Source organism: Ammospiza caudacuta, chromosome 27 (assembly GCF_027887145.1).
Source record: "Ammospiza caudacuta isolate bAmmCau1 chromosome 27, bAmmCau1.pri, whole genome shotgun sequence".
Lineage (NCBI taxonomy): Eukaryota > Metazoa > Chordata > Aves > Passeriformes > Passerellidae > Ammospiza > Ammospiza caudacuta.
In genome coordinates this window covers 4723201-4747271 of record NC_080619.1, presented here as the reverse complement: position 1 = coordinate 4747271, position 24071 = coordinate 4723201, and the positions used below count along the sequence as shown (strand labels likewise).

At 50.6% G+C, this 24071-nt stretch overlaps 2 protein-coding genes across 3 annotated transcripts; one reads left to right on the top strand and one right to left on the bottom strand.

The window, feature by feature from the left end:
- Positions 1-1560: 1560 nt before the first annotated feature.
- DNAJC7 (DnaJ heat shock protein family (Hsp40) member C7) lies at positions 1561-19866 on the bottom strand. The gene is made up of 14 exons (XM_058820475.1): positions 19637-19866; positions 12236-12324; positions 11868-11992; positions 11668-11781; positions 11295-11369; positions 9321-9439; positions 7587-7740; positions 6101-6265; positions 5001-5092; positions 3470-3543; positions 3027-3173; positions 2638-2790; positions 2129-2191; positions 1561-1865 (listed from the first exon to the last, which is right to left on the bottom strand). The coding sequence occupies exons 1-14, from the start codon at positions 19864-19866 to the stop codon at positions 1828-1830; spliced, it is 1638 nt and encodes a 545-aa protein (XP_058676458.1). The 3' UTR covers positions 1561-1827.
- A 144-nt stretch (positions 19867-20010) lies between these two features.
- Positions 20011-22010, top strand: NKIRAS2 (NFKB inhibitor interacting Ras like 2). 2 transcript variants are annotated; one of them, XM_058820608.1, is made up of 4 exons: positions 20059-20152; positions 20293-20370; positions 20468-20534; positions 20880-22010. In XM_058820608.1, exons 1-4 carry the CDS (start codon positions 20059-20061, stop codon positions 20974-20976), a joined length of 336 nt encoding a protein of 111 aa, XP_058676591.1. In that variant the 3' UTR covers positions 20977-22010. The 2 variants fall into 2 exon arrangements, with proteins under 2 accessions (XP_058676590.1, XP_058676591.1); XM_058820607.1 differs by having other exon boundaries at positions 20011-20152; positions 20293-20534.
- The last annotated feature ends 2061 nt before the right edge of the window (positions 22011-24071 follow it).

Sequence of the window (24071 nt, the reverse complement as noted above, 5' to 3'; positions counted from 1 at the left end):
ACAGTGCCAGGAAAGCTGGGGAAGGAAGCATCAGTGTGCATAGACCAGTATTTCAGTTCCCCACGTTTTCACCATTTCAGAGCCTGGAAAGTGCCAGGACCCAGCTGCTCTTGGGTCCATCCCTCACACTGGCGTGAAGGACTTGAACAAACGTGGGAGAGTCAGGTTTTGAAAGCATTACTCAGCACTGGTTCACTTAGAAAGCTGAGCTTCAAACGAGTTGTAAAATATTCTAAATTTAAGCCCTTAAATTTTCCCTCTGTTGAAGCAGATTGTCAAGAATCCTGACCAAACACCACAGCAGGACCACGACACCATGGAATTCACAGTCCCTGTCCTGCTGCAGGGAGGGAGGAAGACAAAGAGGTGCCATTCCCAGTGACCACCTGGTGCAATGAGCTCCCTGCAGGGTTTGTTCTGCTGTGGGGAGGCAAAGAATCACTGGCAGGTTCTCTCAGCACAGCCCTGCATGCACAAACACCCATCCTCTGAGCAAACTGCAGCCTCCAACAGCCCCACACTGGCAGGGTGAGCCCAGGACCCCCAGGCACAGCCCCTCTCTCCCCAACACCCCAAACTGAGCACAACCCCTGGGCCTGACAGCACCAAACTCCAGAACCCACCAGAGGAGCTCACACAGGACCATGCTGTGCAGAGAAGGGGGGATTCCAGAAGCTGAGTTCTCTCCCAGCTGATATTTTGCTGTAAAATCACCTTTTAGGTGAAAATCAAACTGCTACCAGGCAGTGCCCCACACCAAAGCCAGCAGGACACAGCTCATCCATCCCTCCAGCTCCTGCCCTGACACTGCACAAGAGGAAAGCACAGACTGCCAGCTCAGAGCTGGACTTTGCATTTTCTTGCTGCTTTGGAGGAGTAAATCACTGCCAGAGGAAAACCACACAACCAGGATAACTAAACACTGCACATCCCACACCACCCACCATCCCTGCCTGGAATTCACCTGGCATTGCAAGACTCGCCCATGGCATGGATCAGTGACAGGAAATCACACATCAAGCTCAACAAAAATCAAGTTTAGCACAAATATAAAATATTCAAGTGGATTAATTTAAAAAAGTACAGTGAAGGAATTCAGCCCAGAGCAAATTCAAAATTCCCTTAAACAGGACAATCTTGGGAACACAAAGCCCTTAATTCCAGCTGCATCACAGGGAATTCTCACATAAGCTGCTCTTGGAACTCTAAGCAGCATTTCTCTGATACAGAATTGTAAGCTCACATGTTATCACAGAAGTTTAATGCCCAAATGGGCCTTGCTGGGAGAACCATGGAAAAAAAAAAACCACAGAAATAAAAAGAGCCAAGAAGCCAGGCTTGCACGTGAAATGGGATTGTACAAAACTGGATTGAGCCTTGGCAGTATTTCCAAAAGATTAAGATAACTTACAAGTTACTCCAAACCTTGGACATGCTGCTTTGGAAGCAACCAGAAACAAACCAGGAATTCTTTCTCCCTCACACATGTGGAGATTCTGGGAAGATTCCAGGAAATCCTCTGTGTTGAGGGGCAGAAGCAGCTGAAAGCACGGGCCAGCATGGAGGGACCAAAAGATTCAAAGCTTTTATTTTTTTCAATTTTTCTTTTTTAATAAAGTTAAACAGTAAAACAAAATTCACAAGCCTTCCCCTCCCGAGCTGGTTTCCTCTTCACACACACAACACACAAACAGAGGCTCCAACCCAGAAATGAAACTGCTCTAAAGGACAACGAGACGTGATGGAGGAGGAGTCTGGGGCTGTCCATACTCGAGGTTAAAAGAAGCAGATCAGGTATGTGTGGTTTGATTTGTGTTTGTTTGCTTCTTAGCCAAACTGGAAAAAGAAATTACCAGGCCCAGAAGCTGAAAAAGAAAATGGAAAATAATCAGGACTTTTCAAATCCCAATAGGTGCAAACCTAAGGAGCATGTGGATGGCCAAGGTCACAGCTCCAAAATGAAGAGTCCCCAAGTTTGGGGTTTGGAACCCAGAAGAATCAGCTGAGACAGCAGGCAGGACTTGGAAAGAGATTTGTGCAACTGCCAAATGCTCTCCTCAAGCAGCACATCCACTGGGAGCCCCAGGATCTGTGTACTCACAATTCCAGGCTGGAACATCTCACCCACCTTCAAAGCTGAAGCCCCCTGGCCCGCTGAAGAAGGCCTTGAAGATGTTGTTTGGATCAAATTCTACAGGGAAGAGAAGGAATTCATGAGTTGCACAGCTAAACAACCATCACATTCCCTCAGTTCAGGAGCTGTCAGCTCACTTAGGCTCCAGAGTGTCTCAGAAGAGGACTCAGGGCTGGCTCCAGGGCCATGCAGCGACCACAAACAGGTAAAGCAGAGAGAACCTGCCGTGGGACAGCCCAAGGATCTGCACAAGCAGCATTTAGGGACTCACAATGACCCTATTTCCCATATTCTGTGACAGATTTCTGCCCACCAGCTGAGCCAACACCCACCAGTGCCCCAGCTGCTCCCAGCTAGAATCACTCAGTTCATCCCAACTTTTTGTAAGAGACTAAACCAAATCAATTCATGGAACCATTCCCAGCAGCAGGCTTGCTCTAGGGGTAAGGCAGACTCTAAAGGATTCAAGGCTGCCATGGCAGAGGATTGTAAAGAGCACTGACCTCCCATGTTTAATCCATCCTCCTCCAAGTCCTGCCCACTGTCATAGCGAGCCTTCTTCTTGGGATCTGACAGGATGGTGAAGGCTTCACCAACCTCCTTAAATTTCTTCTCTTCTTCCTTCTGTACCTCTGCACTTGCTCCACTGTGTCTGTCTGGGGATGCACAAACAAGCAGGAAAAAACTTTTAATTTTCAGTGCAAATGGATAGTGTTAAACACTCACAATGTTAATGTTTCATTTTCAGTGCAAATGGATAATGTTAAACACTCCCAAGCTCCTGCTCCAGATCTGTGGGCTCAGAGCTGCTATTTCCCAGGAATTCCCTCTTCCACACCCATTTCTGCCTCAGTGCTGGCTGCACAGGGCACACAGGGACTGCAGGGGGTACCTGGATGGTGCATTAGTGCTCTTTTCCTGTAAGCTTTCTTGATCTCATCTTCTGAGGCGTTTTTGTTCACCCCCAGGATTTTGTAGTAGTCTTTCCTTTTGCTCTTTTTCAGTTCCACCTGTGCATTCTTTAGGAGCTGCTTGTGTTCTGGAAAGGAGCACAACACCAGAGGGGAGGAGTTATTCCCATCCCTTGTACTTCAGGACACTCAAAATGCAAGGGGACAGTCAAGACAAGAAGCAAAACCAGACATTCTGAACCCACACACAAGGTGAATTATCACTTCTGAATTATCTCATTCAGAGCTGGGAGAAAAACCAGACCACAGACAGGGATTTCCAGTGATTCTGAGGGCTTTCCCAAATTGTCCTGCTGGGGACAACAAAAAAATTGCCAATTCAGGAAAATCTGTGCACACACACACAGAGTGCTTTTGTGCTCACCTTTTGTCTTCTCTGTCTGATAAACCTTCTCATAGTCTCTTACAGCATCTTCATATTGCTCTGTGTCCATGTAACTGTGGAAAGAAGCACAGGTGGCCAAGGTGTCCCTCACAGGAACATCAGAAGGGGTTCAGTAAAGGCTGTGTGGGTGGATGTGGGTTAAGGGAAATGCTCTGGACTGCAGCAGCTCAGACCTCAGAGGAGCCCTGACACTTGTGGGAAAGCCTGTCACAGGAACCTGCACTCTGGGCTCCAAAGGGACACTGAAAACTCCTTTGGCAGCAAAAGTTGTGCTTTAACAGCCTGATAATTCCAACATCCAGCTGCAGGAACTGATCCCAGCCAGCTTGAGGAACAGGAAGCTGGTGCAGGGTCAGGGCTGGCACAGAGCTGCACACTGGCAGTGCTGGTCAGGAGTGACAATCCTGGCACCTCTGAGGGACACATGTCTGTCTGTCACTCCTCAACCTTACTCACACATTACCAACTCAGCAATTACAGAGATGGGAGGCTGGAAAAGATTGATCCTGAAGGTCTTTTTCAATCTCTTTTCCAACCACTGTAAATTTGCAGACATGGAGAGAGAGGGGCTCCATGGCACAGAACACCTATAAACAGTCAGTGTCTATAAACACAGTAAGCTGAGTCAAATCTTAGAATAAATCCTCCCTAAATCCTGTTCAGATCAGACATAAGGAAGAATTTCTCTACTGAAAGGGTGGTGAGGATTGAAACTGGTTGCCCAGGGGGGTGGTGGAGCCACCATGGGAACATCACCCATTGCAGGAGATGTTCATGGAACAACTGGATGTGGTACTCAGTGCTCTGGTCTACTTGGTAAGATGGAAACTGGTGAAAGGTTGGTCCCTTTGCACCAGGCAGTGATGAGGGAGGGAGAAGGGATTGATTCACCAGAACCAAACTATTTATTGAATTTAAAAAAGCCCAGAACCTGGTGATTTTACAGCCCCATTTTCACCACTTACAGCCTGTCTTGCCTGCTGGGTTTCTCATGGATGATGGAGGGAGAAGGGATTGATCCAGAAGAACCAAACTATGTGTTTGGTTTAAAAAACCCAAATCCTGGTGATTTTACAGTCCCATCTCCACCACTTACCCTGCAGGCAAGACAGGCCTTCTTGTGGATGATGGAGGGAGAAGAGACTGATCCAGCAGAAAGGCAATGATGAGGGAGGGAGAAGGGATTGATCCAGCAGAACCAAACTACATATTGAGTTTAAAAAACCCCAGATCCTGGCAATTTTACAGCCCCATCTCCACCACTTAGCCTGCAGGCCAGACAATGATTTTGGAGGTCTTTTCCAATCTAAATGATGCCATAAATCAAGAGGCAGCGCCAGATGCAGGCAGGCAGGAGAGGCCAGGGAGAGCCATCCCCATCTCCTCAACACCATAAGGAGGAAGAGGAATAAATTCGGGGGTGAGGCCCTGCTATTCAGTCAAGCTCCAGATTTGTGATCCTGTCCCTCAAAGCTGCCCCCAGAGGTGCCCAGGGCCAAGGTGCACTCACCACTGTGCCCTCCTCAGGTAGGCTTTGACATAGGTGTCATCCAGCTTCACCGCGTTCGTGCAGTCGTCGATCGCTTCCTCGAGTTTCCTAAGCTGCAACATCACACACAAGAGTGAACCCCCCACACATAACAAACTCTGCACCATGACCCCAGGCTAAGGAAAGTGTCAAGAACCTTTTTTCTCTGTCTCTATCTAAGTTTTTTTTTTTCTAATTTCTCACAAACACAGAGCTTTTGTTCACTGGGGAAAAAAAACCATCAGAGGCTTGGCCAGTGACATGGCAGAGCTGTGTGGTGTTTCTGTGTAAGAAATGCACTCAAAACCAAGGGCCTTCCTGATAACAACCCCAATTCTGTGTCCAAATTAATTCCTGGGCAGGAAGATAAACCTAAAAATATTTAAAATTTAGAAATATTTAAAAGAAGTCTTTTAGAAAAAGTGTTGTTTGTTTTCAGACACAAACATGTCAGACATGCATTATGTGGGCCTCCAGCTCATCCCACTTCCCAGGTTTTGGGAACAGTCTCTTGACCAAGTGGGGGTGTCTGGGGAAGCACCATCAACATTGAGGCAGCTGAGGAAGAAAAATGCCTAGAGGACACAGGGTGGGAATTGGGAGCACTGTCACATCACTGGCTGTTTCTCTGGACAGAGCAGGACTAAAAATCAACAGCAAAGTGTCACGAGGCTTTAAATTAGGTCTTTTTTTCTTTGTTTAAAACATAAAAACACAAAGCAAGGCATGATTTACAAAAAAGAATAGGAAAATAAATCTGTTCATTCCTGGGAAGGAAACAAACAGAGACAGGGCTGCTTTTTGCTGACTAAGATAAGGCTGAAGCACGTCCCTCCTCTCCCTCCCACTCCATGCAGCCCAAGTATTTGAGTTTTGTTTCTGCAGGAGTTGTTTCTGCTGCCTGTTGGGAACTGCTCCAAGTGTTGTGCAAGCACAAAGGCCTGAAACACTGCCCGTGGCCTCAGAGATGCAGCTGCCCAGCAGCCAGGGGAGCCTGTGCTCTCCAGAATAACTCATCTGTGGTTTCTCACTGCCATGCTGAGGGATTTGGAAATAAACACCTGCCACAGAACACCCCTTACCTTTGAATTAACCGTCCCTCTGTTGCAGTAGAGTTTGGCATTTGTTTTGATATTATTTGGGTCTATTCCTAGTGCCTCTGTGTACAGTTCATACGCTAGTTTGTAGTTGCCTTTCTTGAATGCTTTATTCCCATCTTCCTTCTTCGCTTTAAGTGCTTTGGCATTCTGAAAGGAAACACACCTGGGTAAGGACACGAGGTCAGGGGGCCAAGCACCTTGTTCTGCCAGACAAGGGTCCTCAGACACTGATTTCACTGCTTTTCTACTCTGGTTTCACACACTGCTGCAGGATACAAATCACAGCCTTGCAGCTGAAATGATCTCACTTTGCCTTTCCCCCAAGAGAAGCACTAAGGAACAGCCAGTGCCAGTTCCAGGCATCCTCCATAGGAAAAAGGCTGCCTGATTTTTAAGGAGAGAACATGACAGTGCAGTAAATTTATGGATTAAAATAAAAGGACCAGGAGTTCACTTTTTGAGAGCATATGAACAGATTTAAAGTCAGTCAAAGAACTACACCAGGGAAGGAGAAACACAGAGGAACAGTGTTAAATGAAAGTCAGGGTATTGGCCTGGATATTGGACCTGAAAGTCAGGAGTTCCTTTAAAACCAATTTATTTGGTTTTATTGCTCTGTCTGACCAGGGATCAAAGAGTGAAGGGGAGGCTCCTTCAAAATATCCCAATCTGCTAAGAAACAGTTTTTAAGAGCTTGGCTTTATCTGAGGCAGCAGCTGGCTGTCTTTGGGAAGGGTTGGACATGCTGCCTGCTCCTGGAGATCTGGGAAAGCCAATTGTAGTATTTGCTGGGTCGCCAGGACAAAGGAGGAATTGAGAATCTGACTCCATGTTGTTAGAAGGCTAATTTATTATCATATCATATTATAGAATGCTATACTAAACCTATACTAAAGAATAAAGAAAGGATATAGACAGAAGGCTTAACAAGATATAATAAAACACTTGTGACTGCTTCCAGAGCCCTGACAAAGCTGAGCTGTGATTTGTCATTCAGTTAAAACAATTCACATGAAACCAATCAAACAACCATTTGTTGGATAAACAATCTCCAACCCACATTCCAAAGCACCAAAACACAGGAGAAGCAATCAGGTAATTACTGCTTTCATTTTTCTCTGAGGCTTCTCATCTTCCCAGGAGAAGAAATCCTGGTGAAGGCATTTTTCCAGAAAATATGACAGTGACAGCCAATGATGAGGGAGGGAGAAGGAATTGATTCAGCAGAACCAAACTATGTGTTGACTTTAAAAAAACCCAAATCCTGGTGATTTTACAGCCCCATTTCCATCACTTAGCCTGTCTTGCCTGCTGGGTTTCTCATGGATGAGGGAGGGAGAAGGGACTGATCCAACAGAAAGGCAACAATGAGGGAGGGAGAAGGGATTGATCCAGCAGAACCAAACTATGCGTTGGGTTTAAAAACCCCAAATCCTGGTGATTTTACAGCCCCATTTTCACCACTTACCCTGCAGGCAAGACAGGCCTTCTCATGGTCAGGGGCCATCCTGAGGGCCTGCACAAAGAACTGCACGGCCTTCTCGATGCAGTCCTCGTAGTACAGGCACAGCCCGCGCACGTAGAGCGCGTCGGCGTTGGTGGAGTCCATCCTCAGGATGTCACTGCAACACAGAAATAAAGGACATCTTCCCTGCTCCTGCTGCCTCCTGACATCCACAAGAACCTCCCTCCACCGAGAAAATACCTCCCTGTGGTGTTTTCTGGGCACCAGGAGGAGGAGGAGGAATGAAGGAATGTGACTCCGTGTTCTTAGAAGGCTAATTTATTATTTTATATTACATTAAAGAATTATATACTAAAACTATACTAAAGAATAGAGAAAGGATACAGACAGAAGGCTTAACAAGATACTAATGAAAAACCCATTACTCTCTCCAGAGACCCCAATTGGTCATTAAGTCAAAACAATTCACATGTTGGATAAACAATCTCCAATCACATTCCAAAGCAGCAAAACACAGGAGAAGCAAATGAGATAATATTATGTTCCTTTTTCTCTGAGGCTTCTCAGCTTCCCAGGAGAAGAACCCTGGGCAAAAAGGATTTTTCAGAAAATATGACAGTGACAGTGCCCAGTTATTTTAACAAGTCTGTGGTACAGGTAAGGTAAAGAAGCCTCCTTGAGCAGGATGGCTGATTGTGAATGGGGTCTGGATGCAGCTTCCTAGGAAGATTTATGGGGATAAATTCACACATTCCCTTCTCATCACAACATTTGTTGGACAATGCCCTTTCCCTGACTCAGAGATGGGGCAACTGAGAGGCATTTAAAATTTTTAATTTTATTTATTTTATTTTCAGTCGCATGTGAAGGGTGAGACAATACAGCTGTTATAATTCACATAACCACAATGAGAAGCCAACTGTTTCCTAATTACAATATATTATAAGTGTTTCTTGGCCTATCAGCTTTTGCCACACCATGCTGTAAATGCCTTAAAGCCAGTCATCTAAAATTACTCCTCACGGCTCCTACTACAATGCATCTTTCATAGTTCTATTTCTCCAAAGTATCCAGTCTTATTTGCAAGGCCATCTTTTGAAACTTTTTCTAGCTCCATTTCGCTCTCACCAGTATCTGTCTCAAAGCTTTTACAGTTTCTCAGCATTTCTTGTCTCAAAGCTTCCATGTGGATGGAAACTTTTGTCAAGCCCTAAAAGTTCTCTACAAATCCATTTCCCATAATGTGCACTAAGTGTCATGGACATATTTAATGAAAAATCCTTTTGACAGGATTTTTCTCCTGAGAAGCCTCAGAGGAAAAGAAAAACAATAATTATCTGCTGCTGTGGAATGCAACAGGTGCATCTTTGATTGGTCTCATGTGGTTGTTTTTAATTAATGGCCTATCCCAGTCCAGCTCTCTCAGATTCTCTGGTCAGTCACAAGATTTTATTATCACTCCATTCCTTTCCTTTCTAGCCTTCTGATGAAATCCTTTTCTTCTATTCTTTTAGTATAGCTTTAATATATAATTTTCTTTTAATATAATAGGTATCATAATAAATCAGCCTTCTGAAACATGGAGTCAAGATTCTCATCTCTTCCCTCATCCCGTGACCCCTGCGAACTCCACCACACGCTAAGGAATATTTGTATTTTCTATTCCCTCACTTATTGCAGGCATGGAGCCAGGATTGCCCAGCAGGTGCCCCTCATGCCCAGCCCTCAGACACTCACCTGGCCACAGACTGTGCCTCGGGGTACCGGCCCAGCAGTGCCAAACACTCGGCCTTGAGGATTTTGAAGCGGTGACAGGCAGGAGCGAACTCCAGAGCACGATCCATGCAAAACACAACCTGGGGTGGGAGAAACCACAGCCCTGAGCACAGCAAAGAGCCAAGGGCCTGCTCTGAACTGCTGGCCCATGCTTGAGGTTTGTGATTGACCAGGAAGGTGAGTGCAGACACCCATCTCCACTGCTTCTTCAAGTTTCCTAAGCTACAACATCACACACAAGAGAGTGAACCCCACACAGAGAACAAACTCTGCACCATGACTTCAGGTGTGAAGAATCTGGGAAAACCTCACTGCTCTTTCTGTGTCTCCATCCAGGATTTTCTTTTCCAATTTCCAATGCTGGAGACACATTGCATTGGAAAATTTTCCTGATATGTTTTTCAAATTGCATTACCTTTTTGTAAGGTTGTGCTACTTTCCTGATATGCTTTTTAAAGTGCATACCTTTTTCAAAGGTTTTACTATTTTCCTGATATGTTTTTCAAAGTGCATACCTTTTTCAGAGGTTTTGCCATTTTCCTGTTATGCTTTTCAAAGTGCATACCTTTTCCAAAGGTTTTGCTATTTTCCTGTTATGCTTTTTGAAGTGCATACCTTTTTCAGAGGTTGTGCTGTTTTCCTGATATGTTTTTCAAAGCACATACCTTTTTCAAAGGCTGTTCTTTGTGTGCCAAGGTCTGAGGCACCCACTGTGTTACTGTGACAGAGCACTGCACAAGACTCAAGAAACACCTGTAGGAAGTTCATCCCTTTAACCCTCTTAAACTGCAAGCCCCAAAGAAAGGGCCAAGAAGGACAATCCTGTCCCTGTTTCCTGCAGTATAAAGCCATGGGGAGGGACAGAAATTCAATAGGCTGAGACGGTTTGGACTGGACAAAACACAAAAAAGTACAGTGCAAGGACTGATCTTCCACTGGCCTGCCAGCCATGGGCAGGGTGAGCTAATGGGTCTTTTCCATGCCTGCACTCTGGTGGGGACATCTGTGCAAGAACAGGGCATTGTTCCCCAAGGTTCATCTGCTCCTCAGCCCGTGACATCACGGCCCTGCCAGAGCCAAGGGCTCCTGGGTGAGGCAGGAGCAGCTCTCCAGAAACAAAGATCAAGTTTCATGTCAGTGAAGTGGGACTGGGGAAGTGAGGGACAGATGCACATGCCCAGGCAGGGCAATTCCTACACAGGAAATTCAGATTGATCACAAATCCCATTTGCTCCTCAGAAACAGGTGATACAAAGCTGGGATTTACCCTTCCAAAATCTTGAGCTTAGCCTAAGAGTGACCTGAACAATGAGCTCAATGTACTGGACAATCTCTTTTCTGGGATAAATCTGAGCCTTACATGCATCCATTGCACAGAAACAGTTGCATGAGAAGTGCTTGGTGCCTTTCAGATTTCATGCTGTCATTTCTTGTTCTATCAGCTCAGTACCAGCTGCATCCTGTTACAATCCTTGGGAAGAAAGATTTGGAAGCTGTAAGGAGAATGGCCCATGCAGATCTGCATTCCTCCTTGTATGACCCTCACTGGCACACAGCATGTCTTTTTTTAAATTTTTTTTCTTTTCTTTCAAAGAGTTGAGAAATAATTCTGGATATGCATTTCAGGAGCAAAGTGTGATCAAATGCTGCTGCTGACAAAATCTGTCTCAAATAGCTCAATCATGACTCCACTCACCCTGCAAAGCAAACAGTGACAGAGGGTTGGCCTGAGCCAGTCACCTCCTCATTTGTCATTGCTCAGGGAGCACGAGCTTTGCCACTTCCAGAGCTGAACAATTCACCAGCCAGCCCTGCTCCAACAGATGTGGCACAGCACCTCCCACACACCCAGCCAGGAAACAGCCACACACCTGCCTGGGCCATGTCAAACACCCCAGTTTTTAGATAAGACCACAGCAAACAAGTTAATCTCACCTTCCTGAAATCCCGTTTCTCAAAATCCACTTCAGCTATTTTTTCATACTCAAGCACAGTCGTGGCATTCTTCAGCTGAAAGACAGAACACACCAGTGCTGCAGGACAGTGTCTGCTCTGAAATGCCACCAAGCAGCATTTGAAAAGCCAATCCCTGAATGCCAGAGCCAAAACTACTGCAGACCATGGACCAATACTGCAGATGACATGAATGCTTTTGCCAGCATTAAAATCAGTTTGAAATAAAGTGACTGAACTGAGAATCCAGGAAAATGTACCCTGTGAAAGAGACACAAGGCCAGCTGCCTTGCACCACTCTCCATTTCTCCTTTGGCCAGCTCCTGGGGACAATTCAATCTGGAGATCCCCTTACCTCCTGCTGTGCCTGGGTATTTTTATGATCCAGTTCTAGAACTCGTTGAAAGCAGCGGCTGGCAGCCATGGCATTCCCTAGGGAAAGGTGGCACTTCCCTTCCCGGAGGTGGCCCTGGGAACACAGGGAAAAGGGATCTGCAAGAGCTGTGACAGGTGCAGAGAAGGGGCTGAAAGAGGTGCCTGAAGCTCGCCACGTACCCGTACAAAGCTGTCGTCCAACCTGACTGACTGCTGAGCATCCTCCAGCGCTTCTCGGAACCTCCCCAGCATCATGAGCGTGGCAGCTCTGTTCCCATAATAACTGGCATTATTGGGACACGTGTCTGGAGAAAATGCAAGACTCATTAGCAGTGTAATGCAGCAGCTGGACGATTTGTGGCACTTAAGAACATTGGCCCTGACTGGCATTATCGATCTGGTGACATTTCCCAAGGTAATTAAAGCAGGCAAGAGGTTTTCCTTCAGCATGTGCTGTCAGAAACCCCACTGGTGTGTTTGAAACCAGCAACCAGCTCCAGTTTTAGACATGCTGTTGAGTAAAGATTGATATTATCAGCTGTCCTCACCTATGGCTTTTGTGTAGTAGTTGAACGCTTCGTTGTAATCTTTCTTGGCATAGTATGCATTTCCCTGCTCCTTGAATGCTTCTGCTTCTCTGAAAGGAAGCAAAACAGCACATTTTCAGAAGAACTGAGCACCACACAGATTGTGACCATGACAAACATTTGACCCCCATGTAGTATAACTGTTTAATGTCCCAAATTGAAGCTGGTTCTCCTGAGATCTCCTCAGCACACACTGCCCAGCACACCCCATTTCCTGCTGGCTCCCATCTACTCCACCTGGGATAGTCAGGGATATTTCCTGGCCAAATTTTACAGGGATGCCAGAGAAGCCTAAAGGCACCTTTGAGTCCCCTCAGAGTCCAGCAGAACTCCATGATAGGGATTTCATCCAACAGCCCCCTCCTGCAAGGGGCTGCACCTCAGAACAAAAGAGACAGTGCTGCCTCTTTCAGGAGTCCCACATACTTATAAACCAGAGCCAAGAACAATTTCCACATTCAAAAGATAGCTAAATCAGAGAAATATGGGTACAAGCCTGCAACAGAAGCCTGGCACTGCCTTGGCAACAGGTCTAGAAATAGTCCTCACACTCAAGAGCAAGCATTTGCAGAGACAGTTTGGGACATTTAAAAACACACAACATATGGTTTGAAGCAGCTTCCCTTAAACTCTCGAAAGCAAAGCTTCCCCTGAGGGAAAGCAATGCCCTTCCCTTCCCTCATGTCCCTTCAGCCTTTCACCTGCACAGGGCAAGAGGGAGAGCACACCACAGAGATGGAACAGCAAATGTCAGCAGTGCTCAGCAGGCTGACCTGGGAGAGAACAAAGGCAATTGTGTTGGAACAAGTTCCCATGTTTTCAGCCTTGCTCAGGCTGCCATTGGCCATTCCCACACAACCACCTCATGCAGGGCTTGTTTTCACTGAGCCATCACAGATTTCCCAGCTGGCAGAACAATGGACACTGGGAGCTGGCAAATGTGCTCTTCACTTTCAGTTTTAAGTTTTGCTGTGTGCTACACCCCAGCTGAGTCCAGCCACAGCCCTGTGGGAGTTAAACCCTGGGAGGGGATGAGCTGGGTAAGAACTGGGGCAGAGCAAGAGGTAGCACACACCCACTGCCCCCCAAGGGCCTTGTCCTGGCTCCTGGGTCAGCTCCTCCCATTCCTGCTCCAGAAAATGATGAAGAGATGGGAAACTGCCATCCCTGCTCTGCCCCAGCCCTCCCAGCATCACACCTGAGGCAGGTGCTGCAGCCTGGCTTTTCCTCAGGAGCCAGCACCCAGCAGAGCTGCACTCTCCCAGCCACACCGATGTGCCTGTGGGATGGATCCATATCACAAACTCTGCATGATTAAAATGTTTCCAAACACAACCACCTGTTTTGAATATTACAGATCAAATATCTGAACACAGTGGAAAAACCACCCAGCACTTGTGCACTTTTGGAACCTGGGCAGTAAAGGTTCACTGTCCTCTTGTTTCTGTAATCACAAATAGAAAAGAAAATCGGAGATCCTATGAAAGCTCCTTCCCTCAGGTCTGTGTTGTACAGTCTACAGAAATGGGTGAACAATCTTAATGGTAGAACTCACCTGAGTCACCACCACAACCTGTCCAGCACACTGGGCTGAATCATGAGTTCTTTTATCCATTTTACCTGTCCTGTCATGAGGAATTACCATCAAATACACACAGCTAAAGGCTGGCTGCCAGAGCACCCCATCTGCCACAAACTGCTGGGAAAATTGGTTTTGCCAGGGTTATGTTTTCTTTCTCCCAATTTTCAGAAAGCACCGGCACTTTGAGATGCCAGAGAAACACTCCCACACAGAGATTGCTGTTTTCTACTCTTTTTTATTGGTCTGTTTTCCTTTTGAGCATTTTAATACAGATCAATGTATCAACAAGTCACAGTGCCTGGGGTGACAGTGGCAGAAAGGAGAGCACAGGTATTTCTGCTGCTCACATGGCCTAAGGCTTAACCATGAGGATGGTGAAAGCAAATCACCTCCAATGAAGATTTTGAAAGCAAATCACCTCCAACGAAGATTGGGAAAGCAAATCCCCTCCACAGCATGAAGGCAAAGGACCTGCTGGAGCTGTCAGGCTGGGCTGGAGCTCCAGCACCAGGACAGGAGCAGCTCTGCCCTGCTGTGCCCTGATGACATCCAGAGCACACAGCCCTTGTTTACCATGGCTCTGGCTCCAACAAGGAGAACTGCAGCCCCTGATCTCACTGGGGATTGTTTCAGCCCAACAGATGCTGTGGTCTGAACGAGCTCATTCTGCCTCCTGCGCTGCTGGGGCCTGCACTCCCCACTTGCTACTTTTGACACTGAAGAAGAATCGTGCTTTGCTGAAACACACCCCCAGCTGAATGGGTGTCTTTGTGACAGGGCTGGTGTCTTCACTGGGCTGCTCCATGCTGGACACAGAAACACAGAGGAGCTGCACCAAGGAGCTGGGTAAGAAGCTTGTCTTTCATCACCCACAGGCACAGGAGAGGCTGGTGGGAGTGACTCTTCTTGTGAGCAAGGCAATTATTTTTCTCTTTTATGGCATTTCTCAGCATGTCTAATACTTGAAGTACTTTGGTCCCAGTCACTCAGAGAACCTGCCACCATGGAATCATTTGAGCTGGAGAAAACCTCTGAGATCTTAGACTCTGATCACCACCTTGGCAACCAGACCAGAGAGCACTGAGTGGCATGTCCACCCATTCCTTGAACATCTCCAGGGATGGGAACTCCAACTGCTCCCTGGGCGATGTCTGACAACCCTTTCTGAGAAGAAACTCCACCTGATGTCCAAGCTGAACCTCTCCTGGCACAGCTGGAGGCCGAGGAATTGGAGCAGCAGCTGCGTGCGCTGCCGCTCCCGCGCACACCCGAGCTGTGAGGATGGAGAGGGGAACCAGCACAAGGCTCCTTCTCCTCCCTGTGCCCTGTGCAAGCTCAGCCCCTGCTCGTTCCCAGCACAGCAGCTCTTGGAGAAGCCATCCTGCACACAGTGACACAATCCCACGCTTGCCTAACAACTCCTGCCTCCTCCTCAGAGCTTCCACACGCTGCCCCCGCTCGAGTGCCGATCGTGGCTTCCACCTCCCACTCCAGCTCCCCATGAGACTCCTGCAGACACCTGATTTTCTGCCATGGGAACCTTCAGGGATCTGTAAGCCAGCAGATCTTGATCCAGGTGTGCTGGCACATCCCTACCAAGGCAATACCACTAGGGACAGAAATCCAACACCTAGGCAGGTGGCAGAGTCACCATCTCCCAGCTCTCCTGACCTTCACTCCCACTTCACTGCCTGCCTCCATTATGAAACAGTGCAAAACCCTAAAATAATCAGCATTTAAGGAAGTCTCCAAAATCCTGTCCTGACCAAGTAATCTTTCCTGCTATGCTCTGGCAATTTTGTGCAGTTCCTGCAGAGGATTTTCCATCAATAGGATATGGTGCCTTTATCAGGCATTTTTTGGGGGTGAAATTCCACCCAGATTCTCAGCTGTCAGATGTGACTCAGCCGCTGGGGTAAAATAAGTTGGATGATCTCAATTCAGTTTACAGCAGGCAGATGTCTAGAGCTTAAAATTAGCCATCATGTTTGCCCCTGGACATACAATACCCTCCCCTCCCTTCTTTCAGGACTTGGAAGAGCAACAAAACACTCCCTGTGCCAGAAAGATACACAGAGTGCACTTCAGAGACCTGTCCTCAGGTGGGGTTTGACACTGAGTGAGGATTTAGGCATAAAGGAATATGTATTTACATATATAGGATTATATTACATATAATTAAATATATAAAGGAATATATATTTACAAATTCCCCATGAGGGGCAAGCACTGAGCTCCTCTCTGGTGACCCCAGGGAGTGGCTGGAGCTGGGTGAGGGAGGGTTGGGTTGGATTTTAGGAAAAAGATGCTTCCCCCAGAGGGTGTGTGGGCACTGGGACAGGGCAGTGGTCACACACACTGGTGTGTGACAGGCTGCTGAGCCCTGCTGGGCAGAGCAGAGCTGATTCCTGGCACATCAGCTCCCCCCAACGCACAGACACCGTGGCAGAGACTCAACACAGCCCCCAGCTTGGAAATCCGAGTGTGGACACACAAATCTCTACATGGATGGGCCAAGGACTCACCCATGGAAATATACAATATATAACAAAGGGCTGCCTTGTGCCTCTCAAGAGCAGAGCTGAACCTGAACCCTCAAGGTGCTCAAACCCTCAGAACGTTCCCCATAACCGAGGGCAAACTCAGAAGGCCAAAAGAGCCACAAGAACCAAAATATGCCCCAAGAAATGCAAGGATTGACCCAAACCTTCCCTGCAGCCACGAGTGAGAAGAGCAGGCGAGCCCCAGCTTTAATTGTGCTGTTATGTAATTCCCAGAGCTCAGAATTAACCTAATTCCCAGCAATGGCCCCATCCTGCCTGGCAGGGCCACAGTGTAACTCCTGTGAAAATCCATGGAAGGCTCTAGAATCAGCCCAAGACTGCTTTTTTTTTTTTTGAAGGAAGCAATTCCTTTGGAATGAAGGAAGCCAACCAGTTTAAGAATTCCATAGGAAAAAAACTGCATCTACATTACTATTCACCTCAAAGAAGCACATTTCATGTTAAAGAAATAGGGTGAAACTGTAGGTATGGATCACCTTTCCCTAATGGATAAAGCAACTGCCTAAGTTAGATATTCAAATACTCTGCAGATGTACAGGGAAGCAAATAATTACTAGAGTACCTTCTGCTGCCTCTGGTATGATCAGGAGATCATAAAATAATTCCAGACGAATAAAATGGGCTGGTTTATCACCTGGGAAGTCCAAGTGCCCATTTACAGGCAGAACAGGAATAGGAAAGCCATTTCCAGGTTATCCCAGAATGACCTGGTGCCCCTCAGGTGATCCACCCTCTCCTGCCAGTGCTGCCCCAAAACTGGCCAGAAATTACATCTATCCTGGAGGAAACTCACTGAGATGCACCTGGAAAAGCCTTTTGGTGCTCAGCAACACCTGATAAACTCCAGGTAACACCTGCAGACCCGGCCAGGCCCAGAACCTCCAGGACACTGTGGGTCACTCCATGCTCATCACTTTGCTGTGGGAAATGTCGATGCCCCCACAGAGGCACCAACACATCCCAGAGGCTCTGCAATTTCCTAACAGCATTTTCCTGGCAGCTGGAGGTTTTTCAAGAAAACAAAGCTTCCATATGCTCCAGTGCTGAAGAAGGAGGAGAAAGATGCAGCCTGGAGCATGCACGGGAGCCAGAACCCAGAGGTGCCAGGGAGATGACAAGGAAATTCTCCCTGGCAAAGCTCCAGGGGCCCAAGCTCACAAAGCAGCTGGGAGCAGGGAAAAACTGTTCCCATGGATGAGAAACCTTTGAAATTAATAAAGAAACAAGGGAGTTTTTAGGGGTGGCCCAGTCCAGCTCATCAGCTGCTCAGCACTGGTGCACTAAAGGATAAAATTAACACAATTACATCAACACTTTCTGCCAGGACCCCAACAATCCATGAGGCAGCAGCAGACAATAATTATCCTGTGACCACACTCCATTCCTGTGCCCCGGACACCCTGGGAGCCCTCTGGCATGTCTGCAGCTGCTTCAGGGCATTAGTTACAGCCATTCTGAAATGCAGATCTTGCCTTTTGCTCGTTTTCTAACTTTCCAGTTTTATTAAGCCACAGCGAACAGAGTTGTGTATCTGGACAAAGGTGAGTCCTTGAGCAAAGTATCCGTATTCTACTGTGCTGTTACTCCTAAATGGAAATAACAGAACATGGAACCCTCATTGCTGAATTATCATGAGGATTCTAAAAAGGTTTTCCTTTATTTTTGCTGATTTTTATGGGAGTGAGCACAGATACACCCTCAAAGGCTGCACCACATCAGTGTGTCCCATGTGAAGCTCACCTAGCTCTTACCTGGCCAGGGATGTTTCACAAACACCTGACACCTCCTGAGGCTCCAACTCCACTCCCCAATACAAACAGTTATTGCTCTGATCTTCTCAAGAGCAACTGAGCTACCACAGTGAAACACAAAGGGCAGGGGTAGGGAAGAGGTCAATGTACAGAACTGCAAAGAAATCAGAATGAGCAGGGCTGGTTCCCCCAGAGCAACACCAAGGAATCAGCTCCTGCCCTTATGGATCCATTTCAGCAAGGGAAAGGTGCAACATTCCCAAAAGAACATGAAATAGAAACATTGTGATAGCACCTAAGGAAAGCAGGAAGGGAGAAAGGAGCTGGAGGTCACTACCTGCAGACAGCTGTGCCTTCAGCCAGGGTTTTACCTCTGAATTTCCACCATTTCAAACAGCACATTTTGCTTGCCCAGGGGCAGGAGTGCTGTGCCCACACAGACCCGTCCCAGCCCCACAGGCTGGGCGATGCCCGTGCTCTGCCAGCCCCAAGTGCCTCCTCAGCAGCTCCTCCTCTCCTGCTCAGCAGGATCTCCCCAGGGAGCGGCTCCTCAGGCCTCAATTCCACAGAATCCCTCTAGCCATCAATGGGAGCCTGAAACCACCACTCCTCAGAGGTCACTTTTGGTTTTGTTTCCTCTTCTTCGTTCCACTGAATCATCTTCCAGATCAAACGCCTCGGGCTCCTCCAGGAACAGCTCTTTCCTTCCAGGGGGATGAACCCAGCACCTGGCACTACGGAAAACCAGTGGAGCCTCCAGGACTGGGACATTCCCACAGCTCACTCACTCCTGAGAGGAAAATGGGCAGGAAAGGTGGGGATCCCACCTCACCCTGCCTCAGGTGACACTGGCAGCTCTCCGGGGCACGGCCCGGACAAACCGGGAGCTCCGGGATGATGGAGCACTCCCGTTACCCGCAGCAAGGCAGGACGGAGCGGAACCCACAGATTTCAAACGGAGCAGAACCGGGGCAATGCGGTGACGGAGCAGCAAAGGGCTCAGGAGTTTGGAGCCTCCCCTTCCCACGAGTTTAATCCTTCCCCGCTCAGCGAGGGGGAGGACGCGCTGCCCGACACCGGTGCGGGTGTGTAGCCTCGGGTGCGAGCCGCATTGCTGGCGCACCCCGGTAACGGGTGGCTGCTCTAACCCCGGGAGCTCACCGGGACACACCGGCACCGCACCGCAAACCCGGCGGCGGCTCCCGGGCCCCGCCGCGTGCGGCCCGCGGCTGTCACGGCCCGCCGGGCCCCGCTGCGGAGCGCCGCCGCTGCCGGCCGGCCCTGCACACCGGGCTGTGCCCGCGGGGTCCGCCCGGGCCGGCACCGACCGCAGTCCCCGGGCGCGCTCCCGGCCCTGCCGAGCATCGCGGGCCCGGGCCCTGCGGCACTGCAGCCCCGCCGGGCCGCGGCCCGCCCACCGGCAGGGACAGGGGCCGCCCTTTCCCCGCCCGGGCCGCCGCTCTACCTGCGCGCCTCCTCGTCGCTGTCGGTCTCGCCGGGCCCGTCGGGCGCCGCCATGACCACATCGCACTCGGCCTCAGCCGCCGCCGCCGCCGCCATCTTACCGCGCGGGGCTGGGCCGGACCGGGGCGGGGCGGGGCGGGGCGAGGGCCGGAACGGGCGGGATCTCCGCCGGTAGGGCGGGGCGGGGCCCGACCGGCAGGGGGCGCCCGCGGAGGAGCGCGGCGGCGGCATCGGGAGGGGCCGGTACCGGGAGGGAGGCGGAACTCCACCGGGGGTGGGCGGGGCTTACACAGACCACGCCCCTCCCGGCGCAGGGCAGGGCCGCTCTTGCGGTCCGCCCGCCCGCAGGGGGGCGCTGTGGTGCCGCCGGTGTCCCCCGCCGCCGCCGGTGAGGCTCGCCCGCGGCCGCCGCGGTGAGGCGGGATGGGCAAGAGCTGCAAGGTGGTGGTGTGCGGGCAGGCCTCGGTGGGCAAAACCTCCATCCTGGAGCAGCTGCTCTACGGGAACCATGTGGTCGGTGAGTGTGGCGGCTCCCCCGGGTGTAGCGGGCCCTGGGCAGTGCCGGCTCTGGGGTGTCCATGTCACCCCCACACGCACCGGCCGCGCTGTGCCCGGGCCCCGGCACCGTTCCCACATGTCCCCCGCCACCCCCGGCAGGCTCGGAGATGATCGAGACGCAGGAGGACATTTACGTGGGCTCCATCGAGACCGACCGCGGCGTGAGGGAGCAGGTGCGCTTCTACGACACTCGGGGGCTGCGCGACGGGCTGGAGCTGCCCAAGCACTGCTTCTCCTGCACCGACGGCTACGTGCTGGTCTACAGCACCGACAGCAAGGAGTCCTTCAAGCGTGTCGAGCTGCTCAAGAAGGAGATCGACAAGTCCAAGGACAAGAAGGAGGTGAGTCCCCACGGGAGAGTGGGATCTGCTCCCCTGGGGCAGGTTGTCACCTTTGGTTTCACAAGATACTGATGGGTCCCTGATGTGTGAGACTCCCAGCAGTAACAGGCTGTCTCCTGGGATGCTCTCTGAGCATACAGGTGCTCAAAGGCTCCTTCTGCTTTGGGGCTGGTTTGGAACACACAGACCCCAGCAGGAGGGGAAGGGAGCGCTGAAATCATTGGGTTTCAAAAGGCCTTGACATGGAATCAGTGGCAGAGCCAGGCCCACCACTGAGGGCAGAGCCAGCCGGCCCTGCAGCTCCGTGCTTGGTCGTCAGGGGCCCTTCTCACCCTTTTGGAACAGGTCACCATTGTGGTTTTGGGCAACAAGTGTGACCTGCAGGAGCAGCGGCGGGTGGACCACGATGCAGCCCAGCACTGGGCCAAGGGCGAGAAGGTGAAGCTGTGGGAGGTGTCCGTGGCTGACCGGCGCACACTGATCGAGCCCTTCATCTACCTGGCCAGCAAGATGACCCAGCCACAGAGCAAGTCTGCCTTTCCCCTGAGCCGCAAGAACAAGGGCAGTGGGTCCATGGATGGATGAGCCTGCTTCCCCTCCCCTTCCATTGCCACCTCCTCTTCCTCACCTTCCTGCTTCCCTCGCACACACCTCCTGCTGAGTCCTGCCTGGTGCCACGGAGCCTGTGGGAAGCAGGTGGCCAGGAGGAACAGTCATCCCAGGGCTAGGGATGATGGTGGACAAGAGAGGCAGTGGGACAGGAGCCACTGCTCTCCCTGCCCAGCCCCTGCTGCTGTCAGAGGTGCTACAGGAAGGTCAGGACTCACTCAGTGACCCCCTCTGCTCTGAGGTGCAGGCTGGGAGAGTGAAACAGAGGCACAGCACAGGCTGGCTGGAGTGTGGGCATCAGCTCCAACATCTGGAGGGAGCAACTCCCTCTTTTTCTATTTCCTGATAACATGTGGGCAGGGCCTGTTTGCTGGCCCTGCCTCCAGCCAAGCAGCTCTCCTTGCCCTGCCCCAGCTGGCTCTGTGCTGCTCCCTGGCAGTGTCCACTGCTCCTTTATGCACTGGAACATCCAGACATGCTGCCCCAGGGAATGCCTAGAGCAAGGCAGGTGCTGTTCCTGAGGGCAGGGTGCCCAAATGCACCATTCCAGCCCTCCTCTTCCTGAGTGCAGCCTCAGCCATGAGCTTGGAGGAGATGGGGTTGTGCTTCACCTGCATACCTCGATCCTTGGAGCAGCTGGGACTGTACCTACCCTGCACAGCCCAGATATTTTGGGCTATGGCAGCTCTCACTGCCCACCTGTCACAATGCTGCCTCTTCTCAGAACCACCAAAAAACAAGGCACAGGTGTCCCAGCCCTACCCAGCAACACTTGTTCCCTTCAGGTAGTCTGGATGTAGGAAAAGAACTGATTAAAAGCTCCAGTGTGTTTATACTTGTGTTCCTTTTATTTACCGAGTAACACAATAAAGCGATGAGATTCGGTTATCAAAATATTTTCCTTTTTTTTTTTTCCCAACAGTTATAGTACATCAAAAAAAATATACAATGAACATTACAGGAGGGTACTGGCCAAGTCCCTAGAGTCTGGATATTCCATTTTGGGTTTGGTTTGTTTTGTTTTTCTGGTGTTTTGAATCAAATTTCACATCACTCCAAGGTTATTTACAGAGGGGCACACGTTACCGAGCGCTATGGACTATCCCTACTCCTAGTACAGCATGTGCTAAGTCAAAGGCAGTAAATGCTTTGGAGAGCAGGAGGGGATTTGGGGGGATGCCATAACGGGGGGTTCTTATGCAGCTCGTTGCAGTAATTATTGTCACTAGAAGGAATGGCTTTCACAGGGTTAAAGTGCCAAGAACAGGAGTGCGCCAGGACTCCACTGGTGAAGGGCAAGGAGCAGCCATGGCTCCAGCACAGGCTTTTTGGGACAATGGAGGGGAACAGGCCCACTGGTGCCACGTGGCTCTGCAAGCTGCAGCCCAGCTGCTCCAGGCTCCCTGGGCTTCTGAGGGGCTGGGCACAGCACCAGGGGCTCATGGCACAGGAGGGGACCCATGGTCCTGCTGCGGTGGCTGGACTGGGGGTGACCCCAAGGGCCTGGGAAGGGCACAGTGACACGGGCAGGGGTGGCTGGGGACGTGCCAGCCATGGGCTGCTTGGCACTGGGGAACAGGGACAGCATCTCTCCTGTCCCCTGGGGCCCCACCAGCACAGGCTCCTGTCCCCTGGGGTGTGGGACCATCTGTGTCCCTCTGTGTCCCCTGGGCTGTGGGACCATCTCCCTATCCCTGGCAAAGCCATTTCTGTTGGGAGCCTTGTTTCCCTCACGCATCCCACACTGCTGCAAGACCTTTCCATTGTCTCCACACACAGCTGCTCACTCCTCTCCTGGTGCCCTCTCCCCACTCTCCTCCTTCCCTGGGGAAGGGGTGCTCTGAGCAGGTGAATTCACACCCAGGGGCTCCCTCACTCTCCCGTCCCCGTGGCAGGAGCGCAGTGGTGGCTCCACGATTGGTGCTGCCCACAGAGCCTGCAGGTGTGAGCTCCTTCCTGCAGCTTTCCTGCCCTTGCCAAGGCTCCAGCCCTGGGAAGCAGATATGTTTCAGCCATCTGAGTCACCCTTTGGCCCCTTCCTGAGCATCGGTGGAGCACGCTGGGCAAAATCCTTCTGAAATCCAGGCGCTGCTTGTGGCCAAGACGTCAGATATGTGTGCTTGTGCGTGTGGATTCCCAGGTGCACTCACCAAGCCGCCTCTTCCCGAGGGCTGGGAGGGAATGGGAGTCGCAGCAGAGGTCTGAGCCAGCACAGGGGATGGGACAGAGCTCAGTGTCATGTTGGTTCTTCTGCTGCCACCACTGCTCCAGCTGCAGCACCAAAGGGAATCGCAGGCGGCCAATGCGATTGGGGTGAGCTGCCCCCTGGATTGCATAGATCAGGGTGGGGTGTTCCTCCAGAGAAAGGTCCATTTGGGATGCAACTCTCTCTATGTACAGCAGCGTGCTGGGCACCCAGAGCGCCGCGGGGACAGTCCCAGACAGGTCATGCTTGGGCTGTCTGAGCACAGTGAAATGCAGGGCTATGGCCTCAGGGTCCCTCCAGAGCCTGGCACTCTGCAGGCTGTGGGTGCACCTGCCCCCTGATTGTCCAGGCTGCTGAGGACACCTTTGATTTTGGGGATCATCAGTAACTTCCTGGAAGCTCCTAACTGGGATGGGATTGGAGGGCTGTGCACGGCAGGTGAGCAGCAGCGTTGCCTTTCACTGGAGAACTGAAAGTGCTTTAGGGACATTCACTCAGCCTCACAGCATCTCCCGGGAGGTAGGGGCAGGGCTGTCCCCACGCAGGGACAGAGACAAGGACGGGTGCCAAGCACAGGGACACCTCCTTGGGGAGCCAGCACTGGCACTCCCGGCCTTGCTGGGCATGAGTGGGGCCCAGCTTGGCCACATGCCCATCGTGTGCTTCTGGGGCCAGGGCAGGGCCCGTGTGCTTTGGAGGGAGGAGGCGCCGGCCCTGGGGTC

What these genes read in the sequence shown, in the direction of transcription:
- DNAJC7 (XM_058820475.1), bottom strand. Translation starts at nt 19,866, where the DNA reads ATGCCGCCGCCGCGCTCCTCCGCGGGCGCCCCCTGCCGGTCGGGCCCC. An exon ending in CTACTACACAAAAGCCATAG is followed by an intron (nt 11,993 to 12,235) that starts GTGAGGACAGCT and finishes CATTTTCTCCAG; the next exon opens with ACACGTGTCCCAATAATGCC. An exon ending in TACCTGAGGAGGGCACAGTG is followed by an intron (nt 3,544 to 5,000) that starts GTGAGTGCACCT and finishes TTCTTTCCACAG; the next exon opens with TTACATGGACACAGAGCAAT.
- NKIRAS2 (XM_058820607.1), top strand. Translation starts at nt 20,059, where the DNA reads ATGGGCAAGAGCTGCAAGGTGGTGGTGTGCGGGCAGGCCTCGGTGGGC. An exon ending in CTACGGGAACCATGTGGTCG is followed by an intron (nt 20,153 to 20,292) that starts GTGAGTGTGGCG and finishes CACCCCCGGCAG; the next exon opens with GCTCGGAGATGATCGAGACG. An exon ending in AGTCCAAGGACAAGAAGGAG is followed by an intron (nt 20,535 to 20,879) that starts GTGAGTCCCCAC and finishes CTTTTGGAACAG; the next exon opens with GTCACCATTGTGGTTTTGGG.